This window comes from Sus scrofa, chromosome 13 (assembly GCF_000003025.6).
Source record: "Sus scrofa isolate TJ Tabasco breed Duroc chromosome 13, Sscrofa11.1, whole genome shotgun sequence".
NCBI lineage: Eukaryota > Metazoa > Chordata > Mammalia > Artiodactyla > Suidae > Sus > Sus scrofa.
In genome coordinates this window covers 176,436,981-176,464,052 of record NC_010455.5, presented here as the reverse complement: position 1 = coordinate 176,464,052, position 27,072 = coordinate 176,436,981, and the positions used below count along the sequence as shown (strand labels likewise).

Sequence of the window (27,072 nt, the reverse complement as noted above, 5' to 3'; positions counted from 1 at the left end):
AGCCCCTCAAAACAAATATTAATAAGAGGTAGAAAGAGCTACATAAAGCTTTAGGCCAGTTTTTTTTCCCCTGATGTATTCAACCCAGTGTATTTACATCAAGGTTTGATGTTTAACCAGTTTTTCTGTTAGGGGTACTCTCTTTTAGATAATAAAAACTGATAAAACAGCTATAAAACTTGTAAAATGCCATTACAGGGGTCCCATAAATGTAAAACTGCCAATAGAGTTTGGGGATTTACACCTAATGTTTGTGCCTTCACAGAGGCAAACATGCACAAAGCCACTATAATAACCCTTCAAAATCAGATAATATTCTGACAGCTCAGTTTCACTGACAAAAGAATCCTGGGCAGGATCCAGGAGGCCCAGGTGCGCTGTGTCATGCCAGTATTTAATGTAGTCTAATATCAGATGGATGCTAGTGAGAGAAAATACTCCGAATAAACTACAGATAATAGCATGGACAGCCACTCATTGCAAAATTACTTGTGCTCATCATGCTGTGAGCTTTGTATTAAATTTTTCTGTCAAGTGGCAGGAATCACAGGGAGAAGTGCCTCAGAAAACCCTCCTTGTAACCTTGGATAAGGATCTATAATATTAGGCTTTCATATGATAATGGCAAATGATGCCCTTTTTGAAAAATTGCTGACTGGTAATGAAAGTTCTAATCAGATTGTGGCTGGAGAGGACCAGGAGGTGGGGAACGAACAATGCCTGCGACAACCTTCTTCCTCCACCCCTTTAGCAAATTTGGCTAACTTGACAAGATGGGTGAGTCTGAGAGAATTTATCTTACATGAATTTCCAACAAAGCCCTTGGGGTTGTTTTATAAAATGAGAAGGTGGCGGTTTAATAAATGCTGGGCCACCTGAGGCATTTTCATTAAAGGCTTTCTCTGGACGACATCACAGTGTTTGCAGTTGCTCTCCTGTGCTCCCTGGAGAACACAAGCCTCACCTCTTCAGTGAGAGTTGATGTTGTATGTGAAGGCATGAGGGAAGATGATTGGACTTGCCTTCCGATGCACAAGCTAATTGTTTATAACACCACTCTAGTCAGAATGAATATTCAAATGAGTTTATTGTCTTCTATTTGCAGGTAAAACTCCCCAGCAAAAAAAGTGAGAACCCTTAGGAAGTTTTCCGGGAATCTGATGAATGTTAACTCTATGGCCTTATTTCACCTACAATGTTTCTTTGTTTAAAAGTATAAAATAACCTTTTAAGACTATTAAAAGCATTGTATGATGTTTCAGTTTCTTAAATAACCCACCTATTAGAAAACGGTAGCAACTTGAGATGCCTGACAACATATGGAAATGGATCATTCCTATAAGGAGTATGAGGCTTACTGTCAATGAATTTTTGATGCAATTTCGAATGTCAGTGGATGCATTTTCAAGTAGCTGAGAGCCGGGGTGAAGAGGCGAGATTCATAGATGTTTTCATCCGTTTCAATGGACTTACCATCTGTGTAGGTTTCTCTGCGCAGATGTGCCGGCTGGTGTTTTTGTTTCTTGGCTGGTCTGGCCTTCTGCACTACAGCAGCACTCATGTTGCTATCTGTAGACACAGGACTTGTGGGTCGAGGGCACTGGGATGCATGAAAATGGCGGCGGCCTGTGGAAAACAATCAAAGCCAAACTCACCAATAAAGTTTAATTTAACAGTGATAACAACACCACACTAAAAGTAGAAACATCCTAATTTAAAAAAAAAAAAGCTTAAATAAACTATTCCAGTAAATAACAGGATTTTGTTATTCTGAGTTATCCCCTGGAACAGTACTCTAAGAGTATTTTCAGGCTCTTTAAAAAAAATGGTATTTGATTCTGTTACATTTCTTGATACATATTTATTAAAGAAAGACATTGTGGCTATTTTTGCAGCTACCTTCATAAAGTGTTATTGTCAAATAAAAATATTAATTGCATTTTTACATAATATATCCAGTTTCTGTTGCTTTCTCAAAACAATTTCTTAAGGTCTCTGGCTAATCCTTTTGAGGAAGCAACAGACTAGCCAGAGACCTTAAGAAGTTCATGTTCTAAGAATGAAGAGTACTAAATACACCTCTTATTTTAATTAAGCATATGTTTGTGCTATTAAAGACAGATTCCTAATATCTTAATATATTCTCAGGTATTTTCTATTAAGGTAGCCTCAAATTAGGCTAGCTCCCATATTTAGACTTGCCAAAAACTACTCACGTCCCTTTTTCCATCACAAGATACTTATTTGCTTGTTCTGGATATTTAAAGCAACCCCTACAGAGATGTCTATGTTTTTTGGTGATGGCAGAAGTCGTTTTTGGTTGTTTGCTTTTGGAGAGACAACATTCACAGGTGAAGAATGACTATGTTAATCAGACACGGTACACTGCAGTGCTTTCCAACTCTCTGGCTTTCTTACAGAGACTTATTACAAAGGCACAAAATATTTAAACCATAAAGGCAATGGAGATCTATAGGCACTACACCTGAATTTTGTTATTTTGGTTTCTTGAAATACCAGAGATACAAATCCAGATACCATTTTTTCTGTTGTATCACAAGGAACTTCAGAGAGACCAAAACAACATGTGTTTGGCTCTAAACAGGATAAGCCACGTATAGTAAAATCAACACATTTAAAGATGCTAACTGAAGCATATTAAATAATAGACATTAATGCGGCCAAGTGAGAAGCAATGTGATTGGATTATTCATTTTTATTAACTTCAAGTCATATGATAAGCATCACCTTTTCCTGAAAAGACACATTAATAGGCAGGGTCCAATGCATGTTTAGCTCATTATAATTATGAGCCAAATGAAAACCAGAAGAGTCACTAAATTACAATACAATAAAATATTAAACCAAACTCTCTTTAGCTATGATGGAGACTCTTACAATTAAAGTTACATAGCCATGAAAAAAGAGAATTAGGGCTGAGACTGAACCCATTACTCATTCTATCGTGTAAGGCCATCTACTGCTCATAGACCCTGAGGCATAAGGTCGTTTACAGATGAATTTTCAACATTATTTCTATGTCTCGTTGATTTAACGAACTGAAACACGCCCTTAATGGAATCTGAAAGCAGTAGTTTGAGATGCTTAATTTCACTTACTTATTCTTTTTTTTTTTTTACAGAAGATTAAAAAATAAGGAGAAACAAAAGCTATACATAAAATTAGATGTTATTAGGAAAGATAGGTTTGCATGCTTATTTTATTACATTCAGCAGCTATTAGGGGGAAAAAGGAAATCTGGTTGAATATCATAGAGTATTAAGTCTGCCTGAAATAAATGCACATTTTACAATAATAGAGAGGTATTAGACATTGTTTTCCTACAACATATTCTTAATAAATAATATATAGAAAAAACCTTCTGATGGGAGTTAAATTTTCTCTGAATATATTCCACACTGATAAGAACAATGAGCAATTCAATATCTGAAGAGAACATGGAAGACAACCAATGTTATAGTTATTAAACCAAGAAAAATAAAACAACAAAATAGTAATTACTGATTTGTTGTCATAGTCTTTTCTTCCTCAAAAATGCCTCTTTTTCTTGTTGACCACATTATTTTACTCTATTTATATTTTCTTGGAATATACAGAAATATATACACACATTCAATGTGTGTATGAATGTATAAAGTATGTATTCCATTCTAAAGAAAGGAAAGTCATGTGATAAATGTATGATTTAAATTATTTTTTTTTTCTTTCTAATACTATTTACTTTCTAAAGAGAGTTGGGAGTAGAGGATAAGTAAAAATGAGTAAGAATGGATATACAGTAATTTAAAAACAGGCAACTGGCAACTAAAATGAAAAATAGAAAAAAGTATGTTTGGATTAATTTGCACACCAAATTATTGGATTAACAATGTTTACTTTAAGCGTGGAATATATTTATGCTTGAAAATGTGTGTTTATATCTTCCCAATTAAATTAGTATTATTACTGAGAGGGCATGAGGAGAATGGGGATTAAGGAAAAATAGCCCAATTTCCAACAGTTGAGTGTCCCCTATGGATAATTATCTATTTCTCCTAGACAATTTCTAATTAAAAAAGGTGAGGGAATTACTTCAATCAATTTTATTTTGGTTACTTTTTACATCTCAAATATATATATATATATGTATATATAACACAAACCTCATTTAATGGATCATATGCATTCCTAAAGAAACTGTATATGTTTGTATATTTGCTGTATTTTAAAAATGAAGACTTTTCAGGTAGTTTCACTCTCATTATATAGGAGTTATTAAATAAACATAAATAGAAGATTTTAAAAACCTTGTTAAGAAAAAGGGAATAAGCAAAATACACCATATTCTTGGACCTTGGTGTCGTTAGGCAACCAAAAAATAAAAAGAGAGCAATAATAGTTGCATTTCACACAGGACATAAGATTATAGGAGAATAACCAGCAACTGGCATATACACATCGAGTTTCCTTTTCCATCTTGGTGAAAGACTTACCAGCAGCATCCTGCATTTGGCGACGAGCCACCTTCAGACCAGCATACTCGGCTGCTGCTGCGACCGCCTGGGCAAAATCGGCATCGGTGAAAAAAGAGCCGTCAGAAGAACTAACACTGGAACGTCCACTGGAAATGTTGTCCTCCTCTGAGGCTGAGCCCCAGCCATTGATCATGGACCCAGTGACAGAGCTCTCCAGGTCCCCAACACTAGAGGCAGGGGTTTGCTCAAGCCCGCGTAACAAAAGCCTTCTGGTCTGCATCTTGGCCACTTCCATGTCGGCTTCGTCTTCTTCCTCTTCTGGAGCATCCGTATCCATATCTGAGACAAGGGGTCCTGATATGTAGCCATAGGTATGCGGTGGGGAAATTGGCCGTGGAGGTGGAGGAGGGCTCACAGGCTGCCTTCTGTGGGAGGATGAATAAATAGGTATGGCTTAGCTCATAACTTAAGACACAAAAGCATAAATCAACCAAGAAATTCACAAGTACACCAATTTGATCTTTGTTTCTTTGGAGCTAATTTGTTCAGGAAAAACAAAACAACAACAACAAAAAAAAAAACAATGGGAAATAAGAGCATGTCTAAGTTCTATTTTTGAGTTGTAAGAAATTTACCTCCAAACCAGAGGTATGAGGTACTTTTAAACAAGGTGGGCTACCTTTTGATTGATTTATTTAATTTTTAGCTTTGCCTGCGGTATGTAGAAGTTCCCAGGCCACAGACTGAATCAAAGCCACAACTGTGACAACCATTGAATTCTTAGCCACTAGGCCACCAGGGAACTCCCTGATTCAAGTTTATTAGAAATAATCTCAGCTGCCTATAAGTCACCTTATGTTTTATTTTTTGGATTATGTTCAGTTAAAAAGGGGTAGAGATTGACACCTACGTATTTGTCCTAAAATATATAGAACACTGTTGAGAGGTTATTATAACCAAAGACAACAGACATCAGTCCTAAAACAGGCTGCTCCAGGAACGCAGAAATAAGTTCCTTTCCCTTTCCTTCATTGCCAATCCTACAACTGCAAGCAAATGGACTCTTTCATTTTGACAATAGAGAGTAGAATTTTCTAGGATTAAAAAAATTATACATTGAGCATATGATACAATTTCCTTTAGATTTTATTCTATTAAAAACAGGAGTTCTCATCGTGGCTCAGTGGTTAACAAGTCTGACTAGCATCCATGAGGAGGCAGGTTCAGTCTCTGGTCTTGCTCACTGGTTATGGATCTGGTGTTGTCATGAGTGCGATGTAGGTTGCAGATGCGCCTTAAATTAAAAGAAAAAAAGAAAACAGCAAAACTACATAGGAGCTGGTCAAGATTTAGCTTAGGGACCTGCTATAGAGAAGGAAACGGAAGTTCAGTATAGCACAGTTTTTAGGGTGGCATGGCAGTGGTCTGAAGAAAAGGTTTGGTGCTTTTTATCCCAAGGAATTGACACTTCAATAAACATGTTTCATTAACACAAATAGAAAGCATTAAAAATATATGATTATTAAAATACCACAATTAATTAATTCGTTGAGCACCTACTTTGCGCTAAGTATTTCACAGTGTTAACTCATCTAATTCTCACAACAACTTTCTAAGGTACTTATTTTATTATCATTTTAACAGAGGAGGCCATTGCAATTCAGAGGAATTAGGACCTTGCCAAAGTGCTTACTACTAGTATGTATCAAATTTAGAATTAAATCCCAAATTCCATTTCCAAGTTCATGGCCTTTCCTCTAGGAATGATATTATTACACATACATATATACACATACACACACACACACATATACACAGACATAGACATGTAATAACATATGTATACACTCCAGTATAAATTGTTATTTTTCATTTCTGGGTGGTTTCTAATGTATCTGTGTGTGGCACTAGAAGAAATATGAAAAATGTCCCAAGCTGAAGTTATTTAAGAGATTAAAATGGATAATTGTTTCAATATGGAGTGTGTTATACACATAGGCAGAAAACCTTTGTTTAATTTTGGATTGCAATAAAATACCATACTTAAAAGTTAATTTACAGTCTTTGTCAGCATGCACATCCAAAATACCACAAGAAACTTCTTTTTTTAAACACATGTAAGACTTTTTAGCACAAAAGGGACTATTTTGACCATCAAAAAAGGGATGTAGGACAGTCAATTTCACAATGAAAGGATGCCAGCATTGTTGTATTTGGATAATCCACATTGTGTGGAGCAAAAACATCTTCACGTTAAATGAGGGCTGGCTTTTAACTACAACCACCCTGTACAAATGCGGGGGAAAGACAGAAAAATTTATTCAAACCATCTGTAAATAAGGCCAGCCCAGGGAACGTGTGATAAACATGTACAGTTTGAAGTATGTAATATATTCTATTTGAAAACAAAAGGCTATTTCAGGATGTTGCACTCAAGTGGGATTCCCACAAATGAACCTCAACCCCCTCAAGGGGTTTCAATGTGTTCTGAAAAAATGTACAAGTATATAACTGTGAATCATAACACTCTAGGCTCCTGAAAAAACGATACCTTCATAAACATGTTCAAGAGAAAAAGGGACTAATACCATTAATTTATGAAAGCAAGCGGTTTTATAGTTTACTACATACCATTTACCAAGCAAAACATCAAAGGGGGAAAATGTACACCTTTGAGATTCTTTTCTAAAACTGGTGTAGCTTCAGTACTTTGTATAATTAACCATGTACTGGCTTGTAAATAGATAAGATATTTAATTTCCCTTTGCCTTCTTTCTTTTCTTCCAACTATATCATATTTAGTTCATATACATTGATAAAATATCAGTAAGCTTCCTATTCCATACATGAAATTTACTTTTACTTTTCAAGAGATTATTATTATTTTTTTACTAAATATCAACTACAGCAAATTCAATAGTACCAGATACTTTCGAAAACAATAAATGTAAATAAATTTACTTATATTATTTTCATAGTTATTGCTGAAAAGAGAGAAGAGAGATTCCTATTATGTTGATCATCTAGTTTACCTAGTTTTAGACAAAAATAGAGTATCTTACAAACTCATTAGAATGTCAAAACTGCAATATCTATAGTAATACACTTATGAAATACTTATTTAATTAAATATTGCAATGTTACAATGGTTTTAGCACAGTGATTTCTTGTTAATATACATCACACTATTATGTATAATGCCTCTAATCAATAATCAATGCCTCTAATCAATCACCGTAAAAGTAAAAAATGTATTTAGTGTTTAAACATTTATTGTGTACCAACTACAGTGAAGAATTTTCTAGTGTCTGAGACCAAAGGGACTACAAGCAACAAGAGCTTAGACAATGGCTTATGGTTTATACTTGAGACATGGAAGGATTTGATTTTCAAGCACTCCTGGTTACTAAAGCTAACTCTGTATCAGGCCATAGCAGACTATATTTTGCAAAGATGTCCACAACAATATCTTCCATCCCCAGTGCTCTTCTGAGATGAGAACTTGCTCTTCTCCATCAACAGAGGGAATTTAGCTCTACATTCATGAATCTGGGTGGACCCTGTGGTGGAATGTGGCAGAAACTGTGCCCGTTCTGAGTGTAGCTCTTAACTGGCCTGGCAACTTCACTTTCTGGACTTCTTGGAAGGCTGCTGCCATGTAAGAAGTGCCACTTCCCTGAGATCTCCATGTTAGGAGAACCCTGGGCTATGACAGAGACCCTGGAGAGGCCACAGAGCACTAAGACGTCAGGCATAGGAGTGAAGAAACTAACTTGAAGTAGATCTCGCAGCCCTAAAGACCAGAAGAACCCATGTGGATCAGAGTTGAGTTGCCCAGGTAAATCCTTTCAGAATTCCTGACTCATGGAATTATGAGTAAAATAAAATGGTTTTAGGTGATTGTGTCTTAGTGTGGCATGTCCGGCAGCAATAGAAACAGGAACTTAGGCACTACGCTAGAAATTCAGCTACATACAATAGATATGTTCCTTGCCTGAAGAGACTTATAGTCTAGTGGAGGAAACCAACAATTAATTAAATATGCAACAATAATACAATATTCACAAAGCTCCATGACAGATGATACCTAGGGCACTCATTGTGGGAACACAAATAATTGGCTCCTATCTCAGAGCTGGGACATCAGGAAAAGATTCTCTGAGGAGTTTCTGCCATTTAATCTTGGATCTAAAGGGTACATAAGGAGTTCTCTTGTGGCAGGGGGTTAAGGATCTGGTGTTGTTACGACAGTGGCTTGGGTTGCTGCTATCATGAGTATATCCCTGGGCAGGGAACTCACACATGCTTTGGGCATGGCCAGTAAATACATAACTAAATAAAAGGCACATAACTGTTAGCTCCAAAAAAGAGATGGGATGATGGTGTCCCAGGAGGATGGGATGGCAAATAGAAAGACCTCAAGGTAGGTGACAGCACTGGTCATTCCAGGAACTGGAAGAAACTTAGAGTGAAGGCAACATGAACAAGGAGGAGGGGAGTGCCAATGGATAAGGAAGGGGAAGCACGCAGGGGTCAGATCACAAAGGGCCTTGATTGCTACATTAAGGAACCTTCTAAGGGAAATGAGCAGCCATTGAGAGATTTTAAACAATGGGGAGACTTGATCAGTGTGGGATTTTAAGAAAATGCCTCTGTACAGTGTGCAGCAAGAAGATTAAATTGAAGAAGGGGCAAGCCTAAAGGCAACAAGACCACTTACGGGCCATTACAGTAATACAGGCAAGAGAAAATGGCTGTCAGAAGTCGGAAAGTGTCTTTATGGCTGGAGACGTGTACTGCTCTCTGAGTGATATTCAGGCAGTAAAAATCTGCAAGAACAGAGACTTGGACATAAGGGTCTAATGCTCTAGAATGAAATACGTAAAGAAAGAGCTATCTGTCTTTAATGAGTGCCTCATTAGGAAAGTGGCAGGATGATGAGAAACAGTAGTCATCTACTGATGGGGCATCTGAACAGGCCAGGGTTTGAGAAGAGGCTTGACTCAAAGACTTAACTAGAGGTGGGAATTATAGATTTACATGTAGTATCAAAAAGATAGACATGACTTAAATGTCCAGTATTAAAGAACTGTGTAAACAAATTACAGCATACATTTGTTTAATGCAAGTATCTAAATAGTTACTGGCATGGAAAAATTTACTATTCAGTGAAAAGAGTAGCTTATAAAATTATATTGGCATGTCACAGTTTCAATGCAATGTGAGTACATGTAGAGATGAAGGATGGATAGGATCTTTACCGAGATTTTAACAGTGACAATTTCCGACCACATAGATCATTGGTACTTCTGTACTTTCATTTTGTTTATCTGTGTTTTCAAAAATTTCTATGGTAAACATGTAGAATATACCTTCAGCATAAAAGAGCAGTGATAGTTTTTATGTTTAATGGACTTTCATCTACTTCTTATTAGTGCCCAGTGTTATTTCCAGCAACAGTCCTGGAAATAACAGTTCTCCTTTTGGGAGGGAGGTGGTGCTCTCGGCATGTGGAAGTCCCCGGGCCAGGGATTGAACTCACATCATAGCAGTAACTTGAGCTGCTGCAGTGAACAACGCTGGATCCTTATTGCAGTGCCACAAGGGAACTCTAAAATACAATTCTTAATACCTTCATAGACTGAAAGTCATACCTTTTAAAAAAGACTGCATATCGTCAAAGAGGATTTTAGGTGCAGACATCCAATGCACGTCCCAATTATCCATATTCATTTTGAGGTAACCCCCCCAAAAAAAAGCAGCAGGGGGAAAGTCATTTCCAAATTCCCCTCTAGTATCAGATTCCACTTATCAGATACTTACTGAAGAAAGCTTTGTGGAATTCAATGGCATGAGTAAGACAATAGCTCTGCTCTCAAAGAGCTTTTGATTTAGATGGGCAAACAAAAATACACATAGCCAATGCTAATGCAACATGAAAACCTGATTAGTGTGGTAGCAGAGCTGTGAACAGACCACTGTGAAGAGGAAGAAAAAGATTAGTTGATTTTTACCAGGCAACGAGAGGAAAGTTGTATAGGTGGTGAATTTGAACAGGCTTAGAAAGATAAGTGCTGTCAGGCAATCAAAGAAACAGTTTGTACTTAGTGAGGACAGTAAGGATGTTGGTGGCAGCCACAAGAGGCAAAAGCTACCTGCCCCACCTGCTAGCTCTAAAGTAGCCCTCTGTGGGCCGGAAAGTAGCATTGCTGACGAGATCTTGGTGAGTTTAAGACACATTTAGGGAATTTCATACAGACTAATTAGCAAAGTGGGAATTAGTATGGAGGGATTGGGTGGGAAGAGGTAAGTAAAGGAAAAAGAATTGAACAGTAGAAAAAAAAATTGCATTGGGGAAATAACAATTAAAAACAATATGTACCGGAAAAAAAAAAAATAAAACAGTCCTGTGGGGGGGTAGGGATGGAGAAAGAATTGTAAAAGGCTTTGAATACTGAGCTAAACAGTAAGACTTGACATTGAATAGGGAGTAATATCACCAAACTTGTGTGTAAAGAAAGATTATGTGGAGAGTGGACAGAAGAGGGAGAGAAGAAAAGTGGTAATTAGTTCAAGGATATGGCAATATTTCAAAGGATAGAGACTGAGGGCCTGCCCTAGCGGCTCTAGAAATGGAAAACTAAGAACCAACTCAAGAGATATTTTGGAGTTAGAAGTGAAAGGGTTTGGTGAATAATTTATCTTGGGGAATAGCAGGAAGATAATTGAGCTGATTTCAAAATCACCAAGTTTTTTGAGTTAATTAATGTTTTGTGAAATAAACAAGGATTAGTGATTCCAGATTGCCAACAAAAGAAAAGAGGGAACAAGTCTGAAAGGTCAAGTGCAAAGACAAAGAATTTGGTTTTGGACGCGTGTAGTTTTAGATGTCTAAGTGAAAATATCACGATGGTGTTCAGGAAAAAGGGACGGGCTGGCTAAATCAATTCAAAAGCCATCAGTATATAGGTGATAGCTGAACCATGTGTAGGAGGGATGGTGTAAGGGTGAGGACAGTAGGGATTGCCTTAGGTACTTTATATACATGATCTCATTTGATTCTCACAAAAAAATTAGAAAACATGTCATCACTGCAAGTGATAAAGTGTGATAAAGACTGAGAAGCCTTTGCAATAACAAGTATGAGGTTATTTTCTGTAGCCTGAGAGAAGCAAAATGGTATAAACTGGAATGCAATGGGCTCTGGTGTGAGTAAGAATTAGGAAGGCAGAAGCGGTTAGATGATCCCAAGGAAAAGGAGGGGCAAAGAGTATGATAACTAGAAGAAGTGAAGGAAAGTTTAAAAAGTAGTGGAGTTAATAGTGAAGAGAGAGGGCTGAATGAAGAGAAAGAGGTTGAGAAGTCAAGCGCGATAAGCTGATTTTTGATCATTTTCAACACAGGTGAAAAGGATGACATAAGGAAGACAAAAGAAGAGCTTTCCAGGAAGAAAATACTGGGAATCACTTGTAACACAGAGGAGCACAGTGAGGAAAAGGGTAATTGAAAGAATGAGAAAAGAATGCTAAGGAATTTCAGAGCTAATAGCCTCTATTAGTGTCTCATTTTCTCTGAATGAGAGTGGCAGAGATGGCTTTGACCTTAATAGGGAAAAGAGATGCCTTATTTTTTCTCAGTCTTCCTGGGTTAACAGTATTAAGTTTACATGTCTAGCAATCTGACTTCCCCCTTGACACACGCAAGAAAATTTAACTTCTTCCTTCATTTTAGAGAATATCTGAGTGAAATTTCGTAATAACCTCTTACTGATAGAATAGTTAACAAACACTGCAAATCCTATTTTAACCTACAGAATTCAAGCAGCGTAAACCAGACTTTGTTATTCATCAAGCATACTGAGGGGAGTTCTTCTGAGGCAAATAATATACTCAGTTTCAAATTATATTAGGAATATAGAAAGTTATACATACACAATGTGTTAAGGGCAATAAAATAGTACAAACAAAATAATCACAATGAGAGAAATGCTAACATGATGTAGTAATAGCTTTTATGTGGTAGAAATGATGAATGAAGGATTTATGCATGACAAAAATGTACTGGTTGGCAATGCTGAATATATAGGTTAAAAAAAGTCTAAGACACACAAACACACACACACACACACACACTATTTAGCAGCTTAGACAAAAGAACTACAACCTAACATCACAACCAAAGGCACCTGAGGTTAACATAAAATGAATTTACCAAATTCATTCTTCTGCAACATTATAGCTATTAAAGAACAGATCATTCTGCAGACTTAATTTAAAGAGACAGGAGAAAAATCTATTTCCCATAGACTAAAGAAGTGACATACCCATGCATAAAGAAGACTAAAATACGAAAACAGTCATCATCAATAAAACGTTACAAGATTAGCAACCCACATATTTTACTACATGATCTCCGCGTGTTTATAAATGTAATTATCATAAGTGGGTGAGTATTAAAGTGCATTATTTTATGGCTGCAAGTTCACTGGGATCAATTAATCTAATGTTCTGATCAACAATATTACTTTATATGTTAATTACGAAGGCTTACTGTGTGATGAGACTGGAAAAAAGCCTCATGTGACCTGAAAATTACTTCATGTAATAGCATTCTGTAAATGCCACTTAGGAGTGGAAATTATCTGGTTTGTCAGTGAAGAAGGCTTGTGACAACATACCTCCTATCGGTTTGGAGCTGCATGTGGCCAATCTCCTCTGGGCAATCCTGTAACATGGGCTGGAGTTCTTCCTGTGGAGAGGGGGTCAGAGTGGCAGTGGACTGGTGGCTATAAGACACGGCAGCTGGAGAAGAGGCTGCTCCCCGCACAGGCGGAGTGGGGCCTCGTTCATCTTCCTCTTCTTCTAGTTCACCTTGCTGCAAATACATCCTTGCTGGTGGCACAGGACATGGCATTTCTTGGTCATAGCTAAAACAAATTATAAGGACACTTAGACTTAACTTCAGGTTAATTCAAATAAACTACTTCTGTAGTTAGTGAAATACTAGCTTTGAATTGCTCTTTATTTTAAATATTTATTTATTTAATTTATTTATTTCTGTGGCTGTGCCTGCAGTGTGTGGAAGTTGCTGGGCCAGGGATCAAACCCACAGCGACGACAATGCAGATCCTTACCTGTGCCACAAGGGAACCTCTGACTTGCTTTTTAAATCTGAATGTGCTGGCTATATTAAGAAGGTATTGTTTTTTTGTTTTTGTTTTTGTTTTTTTTTTTAAAGTCATTGTCGCAAAGGTTTGCAAAGTGCTATATATAATATTTTATTCCTCTGGGGGTTATAATTTAATTGGCACATTAAAGGCTCTGAGAGGTCCTGTGACAAAGAAATCTACTTAACAGAGTTTAATTTAGTACTCCGCAAATGTGTTTGGTATATCCCTCCAACTCAGCATGATCTCTAAAGGATGACTCAGAGATGGTCCTGTGGATGATCCAAAGATGATACGCTAAACTCTGAGGAAAATGGCTCTTGAAAATCCTTTCAGAGGGAGATCAGCGTATTAGTCCGATCTGACCCCCTTTTTCCCTGAAATCATGATAAATCACTATTTCTTCAGTTGAGCACAAAATGAAGTAACAGTTGGCTTGCATTTAGGAGGGTGAATGGAAAACCCTTATAAATAAAATAATCAATAAACAATAAAATGCCCCTCTAGGAGTTCCCATCGTGGCTCAGTGGTTAACGAATCCGACTAGGAACCATGAGGTTGTGGGTTCGATCCCTGGCCTTGCTCAGTGGGTTAAGGACCTGGCGTTGCCGTGAGCTGTGGTGTAGGTTGCAGATGCGGCTCAGATCCCGAGTTGCTGTGGCTCTGGCGTAGGCCAGCGGCTACAGCTCCGATTAGACCCCTAGCCTGGGAACCTCCATATGCCACGGGAGCAGCCTAGAAAAGGCAAAAAGACAAAAATAAATAAAATAAAATAAAATAAAATGCCCCTCTACTCTTCTGCTAGAGGTGTGAGGAAGCTCTAAATAGTTCTGGGGAACAGTCATGCCAATCTCTTTTCTCCTACCTCAGGGCATATGGTTAATTAGCATGGCAGTAACTTAAGGCATTATAAAAATTTTGTTCCTGTTACCCACCCCTTTTATGCCCCTGCTCACTCCTGCCCCCCCGCCCACGGATATTCCCAGGCAAGGGATTGAACTAGAGCCACAGCAGTGTCCTAAGCCAACAGCAGTGGCAATGCCAGATCCTTAACCACTAGGCTACCAGGGAACTCAACCCCTGTCTCTTGTTCATTCTCTACCAGCTGTCATGTTTACCAGAACTCAGGAAAGTTGATGCTCATATGATTTCTTAGTTGATGCTCATATAATGTGATTTCTTTGTATCTTCTTTTACTGAGCTAATCCCACTATCTTCCTCTTTGATACTTTTTTGTTTTCTATGTATCTTATACTCATTTTGACATTCCTCTTTCTTCTCTACCTCAAACTGTTTCCCAGTTCAATTATATTCTACTTCTAAAAAAACCTCTAGAATCTATTGCTTTTTCTCCACCTTCGTATTGTTTCCGAGATTACTTTATCATAATATGTGTCACTCCAGTTATTCACCTGCTTTAAAATAAGTGGTTCTCTAATTGCCTAGAGAATAAAATAGGAGTATCTACTAAGACATTTGAATATCTGTATAATCTGGCTTACACTTGCCTTCCCAGCTTCCTCTCACTTCCTACCATGTATATCATGTTAGTTTTCTAGGAGTTCACATCTCTCTGTGGTCTTAATGTCCATGAAACCCCTCCTCTTGATTAAGAACCGTCTCATTTGGTAAGATCAAGAACAAAAACAGCACATCAGACTCTTCCCAGTTAGAATCAGACTTTCCCTTTGGGACACAGTTGAATCCCTTGTTTGTTTGTTTTTTTTAACTACATCCACTAATTTTGTTTTACCCCTTTTTTTGGTGGACTAAAACAGCAATACATGTTGTTAATACAGCCTAGGAAATGAATTTTTAAAAATACAGTAAATCCTGGTTATTTGCACATTCCATATTTGCAAATTCACCTATCTGCTAAAAAAATATGGGTAACTCAAAGTCAATACCAATAGCATTTTTGTGGTCATTCATGGACATATACAGAGAAGCTAAAAATTTGTGTCACCTGATAGATGCATACATTCCTATCTGAGGTCAAATAAGGTGACACTCTGCCTTCTTGTTTCAGCTCTCAGACTATAAACCAGCATTGTTTCCTTTCCATGGTCTAAATAGGGCCATGTTGTTCTCTCTCTCTCTCTTTTTGTTTTATGTTGGTGAGTTCCCTATTTAAAATGATCCCAAATGTAGTACATTAGGGCTGTCTAGTGTTCCAAAGTGTAAAAAAGGTTCTGATGAGCCTTAATGGAAGATGTATTTATATTAAATAAACTTTGTTCAAGAATGACTTACTGTGCTATTGGCTGTGAGTTTGATGTTAATGAATCAACAATATACATTAAATGTTGTTAAAAGAAATCACACATAAAATATAAAGTTTATGTATGGATTAGCTGACAGAAATACTGTGACCCAAGGCTTGCAGGAACCGAACCCTGCATTTCTCCTAGGAGCAATGGCTCAGCCTTTGCTAATTCAGTGATTGGAATATAAAAGTACAGAGACTGTGTTTCCCGGAATAGTGGGAACTATAATTTTTTTTTAGGGGAGAGTGAAAGAACTATGTCTTTATCATTGTCACTTTAAACAAACTATATTTTCAGGTAGGTTTCTCATTTTTTTGGTGTTCATTCTCTACATCAAATGAGTTCTCTTCCATTGATCATAGAGAAGCTTGTTTTGTTTTCTTTGGTGGTACTACATCCAGTTCTACAGAATCTGGAGTGTGGAACAAGCACATTAACATCCTTTTTCTTTTCCCAGGCCAGGTGTTGAACCAGAGTTGCAGCTGAGGCATATGCCACAGCCACAGCAACACTGGATCTGGGCTGCATCTGCGACCTACGCTGTAGCTTATGGCAATACCAGATCCTTAACCCAGTGTGTGAGACCAGGGATTGAGCCACATCCTCACAGAGACAATGTCAGGTCCTAAACCTGCTGAGCCACAACAAGAACTTCCAGACTAACTTTCTAATTGCTGTCATGTAGATTATTTATACTTGTTAAATCCTTGAGAGAGATAATTTAGTAAAGTTAAAATTCTACAGTTTCAGCATAATGTGACAAAATCTAAGAGCAAACAGTTTTCAGGATACTGTAGCTGTGGTATAAATCCACATAATTATTTTATTACAAAATCATATATAAAATATATATATATAATGATATGTATGTGCTCTCATATATACTCATGATCATCTATGTAAATTATATGCCTATACAGTAAATATAAATATATAAACTATGTGTGTATATAAGTGTGTGTGTGTGTATTCATGGTTCATGATTCTTAGTTCCAAAAGCAGCTTCCAAGTCACAAATTCCTTTTTTTGACAACACCGAGGAGGGTTTTTTTTTGTTGTTGTTGTTGTTTTGTCTTTTTGTCTTTTTAGGGCTGCACCCATGGCATATGGAGGTTCCCAGGCTAGGGGTCCAATTGGTGCTGCAGCCACCGGACTATGCCAGGGCCACCACAACACGGAATCTGAGCTATTTCTGCAACCTACACCACAGCTCACCACAACGCTAGATCCTTAACCCACTGAGTGGGGCCAGGGATTGAACCTGTGTCCTCATGGATGCTGGTCAGGTTCATTAATGGCTGAGTCATGATGGGAACTCCACTGGGGAGGGGTTTTAAGTTCTGTTGACCTCTTGATATTACTTTATTCAGAGACAAATGTTCATGGACCTTAGGAATCAGCCTCTCCTTGGTGATTTAGTTTAATAGTTCATATGGGTTTAAGGAATCATCTTATTCCACTGAAGTTCGTCTTACCTTTCATCTACAGAAACACTGTACTCTTCACTATTACTATGAGGAGGAGGATGTGCAGGAGGAGGAGGAAGCAGGTCTGCCCAGTTCATGCCACCTTGTTTTGGTACTTTGGGTGTCCGTGCCCCTTTCTTGTGCCCCTGACTCCCTTTAAAAGAAATAAAGCGTTTAAGTCTTTCATTTCTGTCCTTTCCATCTTTTTTTTATTATCACAGGCTAATTATTTTCTGTAAACATGACCTTGTAATTCATATATAAATAAAGAGATAAACACTCTTTTCTTCATTAATTTTAAACCAAACCTTGTACAAGATGCAAAATATTGCCAAGTTTAACTGCAAAATAAATAATGAAAAAGCAATAAAATCATAAATGAATTTTACAAGTCATATCATTAATAGTGATCTTCTTACAGCAATTAATTGCATTATGGATTATCATCTAAAACAAATGAGCTGTAGACATATTTTCTGAAGGGCCTTTCTATTATTTAATTGCTGGAACCTAAAATACAATATGATACAGATACGATCTATTACATTTCCACTGTTGCATTAAATCACTGAATATATATAATTTGTACTTGTCCACTGAAATGTTTTAGGCACAATGAAATTACTAGTTTTCGTCAGAAAGGCAGGTGCAGATGGAAATAATTGCTGGAAGACCTAATACATCTAACAACAAAAGAAGCAGAAAAATGATTTTTAAAAAAGAACAGAAGTGTTTTTAGCCACTGTTTCTATAAAATTATGGCTTAGAGTGAAATATTGTTTCTTGAACATTCTTGGTCAAAATAGCTCAATTATTCAAGTTCCCCAATGTTCTGATATTAGATTCGGCATATTCTTTAACCATAGGTAGCTGCATATTTTGGGGTATTTAAAAAAATAGCTTTAGGTCAAAGATATTTGTGGATGAAGTGGTCTTTATCCTCCTCCTCCAATATGACACATTTTAGATTCTTCTGTAAATTATGGACAATAAGTCTATTATTATATTTCTTATATGATCCCTTAAATTCAGCGAATTATCTTGGTCTTTTTTATTTAACCTTTCTGAAACAACTCCAAGTTAACATGGTGCATGAAACAGGTCTTAGTATGTTCAGTGGGCCTTATTTTTTTTAAGTCACTCGGGGATATTCAAATAGCAGTGTTTGTTAAGCCAGATGTTCTTGCACTGGAATGTTACTGCACCACGTGTGGGCTGAGAGACAGGTTGCTACTCATCAATTATGATTGTCCGGCCTCTGCTTATGTATTTTCATCCTCTCTTCCTCTACTCAGTCGTCCTGTGTTGGAATGGCTATGCCTGTGTTGTGGAGTTGACTATACCCACCACCTTCCTCTTGATTTCCTGGCGTACATCTATTTACTATAACAACTCCATCTGTTCCGAAAGGCCTAACATCACAAACCTCTCCTATATGTCATTTAATTGCTTCATTCTCTTCCCTAATTACCACCAGATTTCACCTCTTTGTAATTTTTCACCGTATAGTCACAATACCGAATAATAAATAGCAACAGAACATCAGGACCTATGTAGCTAAGCTGAGGGATGGAGAAAGTCAATTGAATATTAATAACTTAGAATCATATGTTTTTCCATTAAGATGTGTTTCTCTTTAAGGGGGTAAGAATTCAAAGAAAAAGCAGCATGAAACATCAAATATTAAAATATTTTATACAATTTTTCCAAGAGTGCATCCTTGACATTTTTCTCTTAATGTAGAGTTTACTTACTTTAAAAAAGGGAAAAAAAAAAAAACTCGTTTGATACAATTTGACTGTTGTTAAGAAAGTCAAACCACATATAGTAGAACAAGAGTAGAACTATTTCTAAACTCCTTTAATTCAAATAGAAACAATTTCAATCAGTGACAAAACACAGGCTAGAGAATGTGAAATCAGTACGCCTTGGTCAAGGGAAGATAGCAAAATACAAATACCACATTCATTACCGAAAAAGAAGTAAGAGACTTGCCTAAAAGCACCTGTGGCAACTTTAATCCAGGTGCTGGGAAGTAATATTTCTACCCTCTCCCAGAGAAACAAACTAGAGTCAAGATCAATTGGTTTTGTTCTCATTGTGGTGTGACTTGCCACATGTTAGTTCTAATAATGAACTGCCTTTAATTAGAAAAACAGGACTTAAGTACCAGCAAGCTCCCATCTGCAGCCCCTATCAGGAAAACAGCTGGTAAACAGCTGCAACAGCATGAAGACCACAGGGAAGAGGCCGCAATGTGGCTTCTGAGGCACTGAAGTTGGGAGGCTGCTTTATGAGCAAGAATTGACTGAGGGAGAGTGGAGAAATTATAAATTGAGGCAGGTTCCAACTGTACCTAAATCTCAGTATATCATCTCTTAGGCTTTTGATTCTGCTCAAATTGTATGTGCTTTTATAGCCTTCCTTCAAATGATAACATATTTAGCAAATTAACTCTATGTGGCAACATTTTTCATGATATTCTTGCTGAGGGGGAAAAAACATTTCAACTGCCTTTAAAGATGAGGTCATGCTTCTGGCTTTACTGCAGCTCCTTAACAAGGAGGAAAATAGGAGCCTCAATCTTTGTTACCCAATAGAACATAAAATGGTTTAGTGAGTGGACAGTCCCTCAGGTGCAGAGGAAAGACCCATGCCTAGAAGACTCAAATCACATAATGTGATTAGACATGTCATATACACACGTTGGAACATTAGCATTCAATTTGTAATCTCTGAATGTACCATTTTTTAAAATGAGAGATCGGTTTTCTCCTTGGTTTCTCTTACTTACCAGATGTACTACTGCCCCGGTCTGAACTATTGTAGGATCCTCCTGTATTCTGGTCATATGATTGGTTGTATGGGATTGTTGGAGGAATTGTATCATTGGCTCGATAATCTAGACATTTCAGATGAAAACAATTAAACATTTATTTTCTTTGGTGCCTCAATCATTACCAATGATTAGGCTTTTAAACTACCATGTTGATCACTTGCTAAGGGGTACATAAATGTTCAGGATAAAAAGCCAAGAAAAAATAAAAATCTTTAAATATATCCCCCTTTAAGATTTATAAAATACAAACTCTTTGTGTCATCTTCTTTACATGAATCTAACCAAACATAAGTGTGAACGAATCCTGTGAGGGACTATTTCTTCTTTTTAAAATATTTACAAATCAGCTAAGGCAGAAATCAGATTTGCTTGACTTCTTATCTTTAAAAGTATAGTAACAAAATAATTTTAATAATAAGAACTCAGGAAAATATCATGTCTGTGAATCATAAAAAAAATAAATGTAAAACTGAAACTTGCCAGCAAGATTATATCTAATAAAAAATATGTCCATGATAAGAAAATGAAATATCTCAGTCTCCCACCGATGCTTCTACTCATTTAGGCAGAGATGAAAATCCAAATGATAAACTCACCACTGGAATGTTATTGAGTAATAATCTGTCAGTCTAGTTGCATTCCAGTGTCTTTATTATAGTTTGACATACCAAGTCTGTTTACAAGCAGTGTAAACAATAAATCAGAGCTCTGAAATATTTGCACAGAAGACTGTCAGACCTTTCCAAAGTCCACAGTAAAGCCATACTCTCTGCAGGAATAATATGACATATGACAATAGTTTGAATCTTCACTGTAAACTCTATGATCACAGCAACGTTCCTATTCATCTTTGTCAGCCTTTGTTCATGAACTTGTGTATTATACTACGTGAAGGTCCAACAGAGAAAGACAAATACTGTGTGGTATCACTTACATGCAGAATCTAAAAAAATACAACAAACTAGTGAATATAAACAAAAAAGAAACAGACTCACAGATACAGAGAACAAACTAGTGTTTACGGGGGGGAGGGGCAATTTACGGATGCAGAGGCGGGATTAATAGTTACAAACTATTAAGTATAAAAAAGCTACAAGGATATATTGTACAACAGAGTTAGTATAGCCAGTATTTTGTAATAACTACGAATGGACTATAACCTTTAAAATTGTGAATCATTAGTCATACAGCTAGAACTTATATAATAGTGTACCACAACTATACTTCAATAAAAATGGTTAAAAATACATATTGAATTGGGTTATTATACCATGTTTTCTTTTCTTTTCTTTCTTTTTTTGCTTTTTAGGGCCGCACTTGGGACACATTGAAGTTCCCAGGCTAGGGGTTGAATTGGAGCTGTAGTTGCTGGCCTAAGCCCCAGCCACAGCAACACCAGATCCGAGCCACATCTATAACCTACATCACAGCTCATGGCAATGCTGGATCCTCAACCCACTGAGCGAGGCCAGGGATCAAACCCACAAACTCATGGATAGTAGTCGGATTTGTTCCTGCTGAGCCATGACAGAAATCCCCAAGCGTTTTCTTAATCTGGGAAAAAGGTAAAATGGCTCTATTATTAAATTAAAACATATAACACTACATCAAATGAAATGTTTGTCTTAAGCTTTCTTTCTGTAATCTCCAACTATAATAGGCTTTTAAAAAAAAAAAGTTCCCAACTCAATCCTGAAGAAAATAAATCTGTGTTTCTAATTATCTATGGTAAAATGTACCCTTTACCTGGACACTCATACAGAATTGCCCTGACCTATTTAAATTAGACCAATTCCTTTCTTTTCTAGAGTTATAACTTTGCAAATCATGTTATTAAAGCAGTAGCCTGAAGGACCACAAAGAAATCAAATACCTATCTCTTCCAATGTCCCGATATTACAATAGAGAAACATTCCCCTCAGGCCATAAAATACTATTCTGCTGCTACAAGTTAACACTGAACTCAATTTATTTGAGGTTCTATCCTGACAGACTTCAATCAGGTCAACCAAAGAAATTTAGGTTCTAAAATCATATACTGCAGCAGTCTCGGGAACTGCAGGGGGTAGGAGAAATACAACAAATGGAACCACTTCTCTAGTTCAAGTTAATTTAATTAATTTTCTTCAGTTTGATATAAAAATGCCATTCATTTATATGACCATGTAGAAGCAATTATCTCCCATTCTCGAGTGGAAAGAATGGGTTAGCCTATTTATTTAAAATGTGAGGTATTGTGATGGTTGTACATCTGCCTTATGAATAAAAGATGTCTGTCCTGAGCAATCCCTCACCTACCATTAAATTTAAATTCCTCTCAAAACCATTTGAAAATACTTATATATTATTATAAAATCAATTTTCCAGGGTTATTGTTGTGCTAATTAACTCCTTGACACAGGAAAATTTCAAAACCAAAGAAATGAGAACACGTTAGTGACAAAAGAAAGATTTCACTTGCTAGTTCTAGACAGGCTTCAGCACGTAGTGCCGAAGGGTTAAGGATGCCAACACAGAAAAGGATGGGGATAAAGGCAAGGCTCTTCACCTTTGTTCAGTTTGTTTTGCTCCATGATGTTATACTGAATCGGTGCCACTTCTTGCTTCTGCTGTCCAGGCGGTTTCCAGTGCTTCTCGCCAGAGTCCCCGCTGCCATTGTTCATGTTGTTGCTGAGGTTTGACTGGATGAGCTGGGTGGTGGCATAAGGAGTGGGCTGCCCTGATGGATTGACAAAACGCCCATCCTTCAGATTTGGGCTATTGAAGGTTTTCATCTCATTGATTTTGTTACTAAGGTCCACATCACCATAAACAGTTGACTCAGGGAGCATCAGATTTGTTTGTTTGTTATCCAGTTGGTTGTTATAATTTGCTATACAATCAGCTATGTGCAATGGAGAGGAAAAGGAAAAAGTCATTCTGCATGGTTATTCGTTGCAAGTTTCCTTGTAAGTAGCTTTCTGAGTCACAGTAAAATTGTTATGTAAAGTATAAATAGGTTTAAATAAGATTGGGGGAAAAAAAGGGCCAAGTATTCATATGTTCTTTCTAAAGAACATATCAAATGTTCTTTTTGTAAGAAAAATTGAGGGACTGAGAGGACACACAATTTATACAGAAAGTACTGCTAGAATTAGGTAGTAAATAATGCACCCAATTCAATTTAATTCAATTTTAAATCAATTTTTCTTTAACAACTCCGTTAATAGGAATTGCACTGAGATAACATATACAGGAATAGCCTTATGTGCCAACTTTAAATTTTCTAGTCTGGGGTTACTGCACTATTTGAAGTTATTAGTTAGCTTCTGAAGCAACAGAACAGAATTTATAGGCTGAGAATCCAGATCAAAAAACAAATCAAAACAAAACAAAAACCAAAAAAACCCCTCTGCCCTTAGAGCAAAGAACTTGGGATTTCAATAGTTTATGTAGTACCTCTCTCTATTTAAAAAGTATGAGGAACAGAGGTAGAGTAATAGTACATACTGCTCAGGAGAATTTTATTAGTTTTTTTTTTTTTTTTCTTGGTCATGCAGGGTAATGATTATCAGGAAAGGATGTTATATAATCATTTTTTTATGGTTTCATAATGACAACCCAAGAAGTATAAAATGACAATAATGATGGAAAAATGAATCATAGTAGCCAGGATAATTTTATCAAATAACGTTTGAAATAAATCTAATATATCTATTTCAATTTCACTGTAATTTCTCCCTCATTTAAATATTTGAGTAAAGTAACTAATATACATAAGAAATATTTAAAGCCTATAGTTGAAAATATTAAAAGAGCAGGAAGAACTAAAATCATCATTTAGTGGGTTTTTTTTTTTTTTTTTTTTTTTGCTTTATAAAAGGGCTGAGCCCACGACATATGGAGGTTCCCAGGCTAGGGGTCCAATCAGAACTACAGCTGCCAGCCTACACCACAGCGACAGCAACTCGGGATCTGAGCCGCGTCCACACACGACCTACACCACAGCTCATGGCAACGCCGGATCCTTAACTCACTGAGAGAGGCCAGGGATCAAACCTGCAACCTCACGGTTCCTAGTTGGATTCATTTCCACTGCACCATGACAGGAACTCCCTAAAATCATCATTTAAAATTAAAACATTTTAAAATAAAGAATTAGTCAGCTATTTTACTCATAGTGGCTGCAACATTAACAGGTCACCTTGAGGATTAGTTTTCAACTGGATGTCCTAAAAAATGGAAAATTAACACAATAGCTACTAAAGATGTAAAAATGAATGCAGTTTTAAGAAAAATTTGCAACTTCTCTATCCTACTGAATTCAACTACCCTGCCTTTCAATAATAAATGATCAGGGATCAGTGGTATTTGATTCACCTGGCTTTTAGTAATTCTTATTTCTAATTTCTAGGTATTAAGTTTTATGTAATAGTGGTTAAGCAATATTATTAAAGGCAATATGGTTTTGGCAATCTCATTTTTCCTTGCCAATCTTTCTATATGAGGGCTATCCAACAGAACTTTCTGAGGTGATGGACATGCTTTATTCTGCATTGTCTAATACAATAGCCACTAGCCACATGCAGCTACTGAGCACTTGAAATGTGGCTAGTGCATATGAAGAACTGAATCTTAAATGGTATTTTATTAAATTTAAAGAGCCACCTGAAGCCAGAGGCTACCATATTGGACAACAGAGCTCTACAATTAATGTAATGGGTACTGCAATTTTTGTCTTACTTGGCTCAGCATAATCTTTCTTTTACTTATAATTATATAAGCACTTAGCTGTCTAGACAACTAGAGTGTGGACCTCTGGAGAACATGGACTTGGTCACGTGGATACATCATTTCCATCTCTGTATCCAACGGAGACTATGCACTTTATGGTGCATCACATTTTTTTTACTTGAATGCCTTATTCTATTTCCCTTTTCTTTAATTTCATGGATTATTTTACTTCTATAGTTGCATATTTTGATTCTTTGATTCTTTTTATATTTTCTATGTTGTGAATGAATGTTGAAAAGCTTTCTAATAAGAGATTATTTGTAGTTTTCTGTTTATCCCTTTGAGCATTGCATACTCTACATCCAAATTTTACTGTTATATTTTAGCATGAAATTTTAGAAAAGTAATTTACCCACACAAATTTCTGAACCAAAAAGCCACAATACAAAATTAGGATTAGTATATACACTGCAAAAGATACATATTTCTTGTATTCTCGGGATTTACTAGTATGCTATAAAAGTCTAATCTTGAATTTCAGTTAGCTTTCATTTAAAATTACTTATTACTACCATGTAATAATTATTACTATCACTGTTACTAAAAATTTTGGTTCACTCGAACTAGATATTTATTGATTTTTTGATCTGCTTTATTCCTAAGGTCTTGAAAATGAATACTAACACTAGAGTTAAAATGAGTTAGTAAGTCCATAATTACTATGAAGATGAATACTTTTGCATAATTTTATTTTTCCTTATTTGGTATCTATTCTAGAATTTATAGTCTCCATTCTTTCCTATACTGGGAAGACTTTCTGGGTGGAGAGTGAGATATCAAAATATAGGGATGGAGAAAATACCTGAATCAGGCTAGTTTGCTAAATAATGGTCAACATCTCATGAAAACATTGGTTAAATTCCCCTTCCGGTTTAGGGGGAAGAAAAGGAAAGTTATCTCCTCATGGCTGGTCCCTAACAATGCCAGGCTGGCATATCAAGCTGTCTCTGCGCCTCTAACCTGGGCGACTATATGTGGTCAGGTTGCTGTCGCTGTTCCCGTTGCCTGCTGTGCAGCAATTGATGGAGCAGTCATTGTGGTTGTTCCCTGTGTTAGGCCAGGTGTCTGCCAGCCATGGCTGTGTGGCAGGCTCACTGATGTTGAGAAGTCCTGGCCTAAAGAAAAAAAAAATGTTATTAAGTGTTATATAAGTAGCAAGTAATATTCCCTGTTCAGAATTCCAACAATTCTTCATCTCATTATTCTCACAAAGAACTTGGTCAACTCTGCTGAATGATATTCCTTCTACCTTCGAGACAAGGCAACCGTAGTGTAATCTCCTGGCATATGCCTCAGTTTATACAGCCATTACGTTGTAAACTTGCAGAGACTTAAAATGTTGTACTGTTTGTAATGTTTTACTTCATCTTCAGTAGCAGTAACTAAAAATCAAACAGGGAATCTAAAAATATGTCTTAGTGTTTGAGTAGCTTAAAGAATACTCTAGGTAAGACAGTTTGCATTTCTTAATTTTTGGCCTGTTAAAAAAATCACGATTCTTCTCACAGCTTCACTAAAAAATGGAACAAGCTTTTTTACTTAGATAACGGACCCTTCACACATAAGCACATTTGCATATTTTCTTTAAAACCATGTTTCAGAGACAGTGAGTTGGGGCTCTGTGACATTTTGCAGAAAGCTTTATCTGTGTTTCAGTGCACAGTTTTGTAAGGTTGTCAACATTTTCTGACGGTAACAATGTAAAATGCCACAAATCCCTATATAAACAAAGGAAAGCTACTGAATTAAATCTGGTAAAACAATGATGTCCACTATAAGAAATATTAGCGTTCATGTTTTTCTTGGCACAGCAGATGTTAATCCTCTTTCACTGTGCATCGGGAATGCAGAGGACATCAGCAGTTATTGATGGGAGCCCTGGACCTCCAGCGCCAGAGGCACAGACTGAAGTCCAGGAACGGCAATCTTGGTACCCTTTTCCAACACTGACTCTATTTGATAATTCAGCAAAAGAGGTGATGATTCATGATGTACTGTCAGCTCCACCGTAAACAGACTGGCACTACAGATTCTTCAAAGATTTTCTTCACGGTTTCATTTTCTTTGTAAAAGTGCACCAATCATG

General features: G+C 36.7%; 1 protein-coding gene across 17 annotated transcripts in view; it reads right to left on the bottom strand.

The window, feature by feature from the left end:
• The window catches only part of ROBO1 (roundabout guidance receptor 1), a 1,131,260-nt gene that overhangs the window by 15,430 nt on the left and 1,088,758 nt on the right, over positions 1–27,072 (bottom strand). For 10 of the 17 annotated variants that reach the window (XM_021071370.1, XM_021071374.1, XM_021071371.1 and 7 more), the window contains 7 exons: positions 25,947–26,101; positions 22,762–23,097; positions 20,169–20,276; positions 17,384–17,528; positions 13,153–13,401; positions 4,494–4,900; positions 1,474–1,626 (listed from right to left, as the gene is read on the bottom strand). In XM_021071370.1, the coding sequence (XP_020927029.1) occupies positions 1,474–1,626; positions 4,494–4,900; positions 13,153–13,401; positions 17,384–17,528; positions 20,169–20,276; positions 22,762–23,097; positions 25,947–26,101 (1,553 nt within the window). The remainder of the gene's footprint in view (positions 1–1,473; positions 1,627–4,493; positions 4,901–13,152; positions 13,402–17,383; positions 17,529–20,168; positions 20,277–22,761; positions 23,098–25,946; positions 26,102–27,072) is intronic. The other 7 variants (XM_021071380.1, XM_021071378.1, XM_021071377.1 and 4 more) reach the window with 1 other exon arrangement.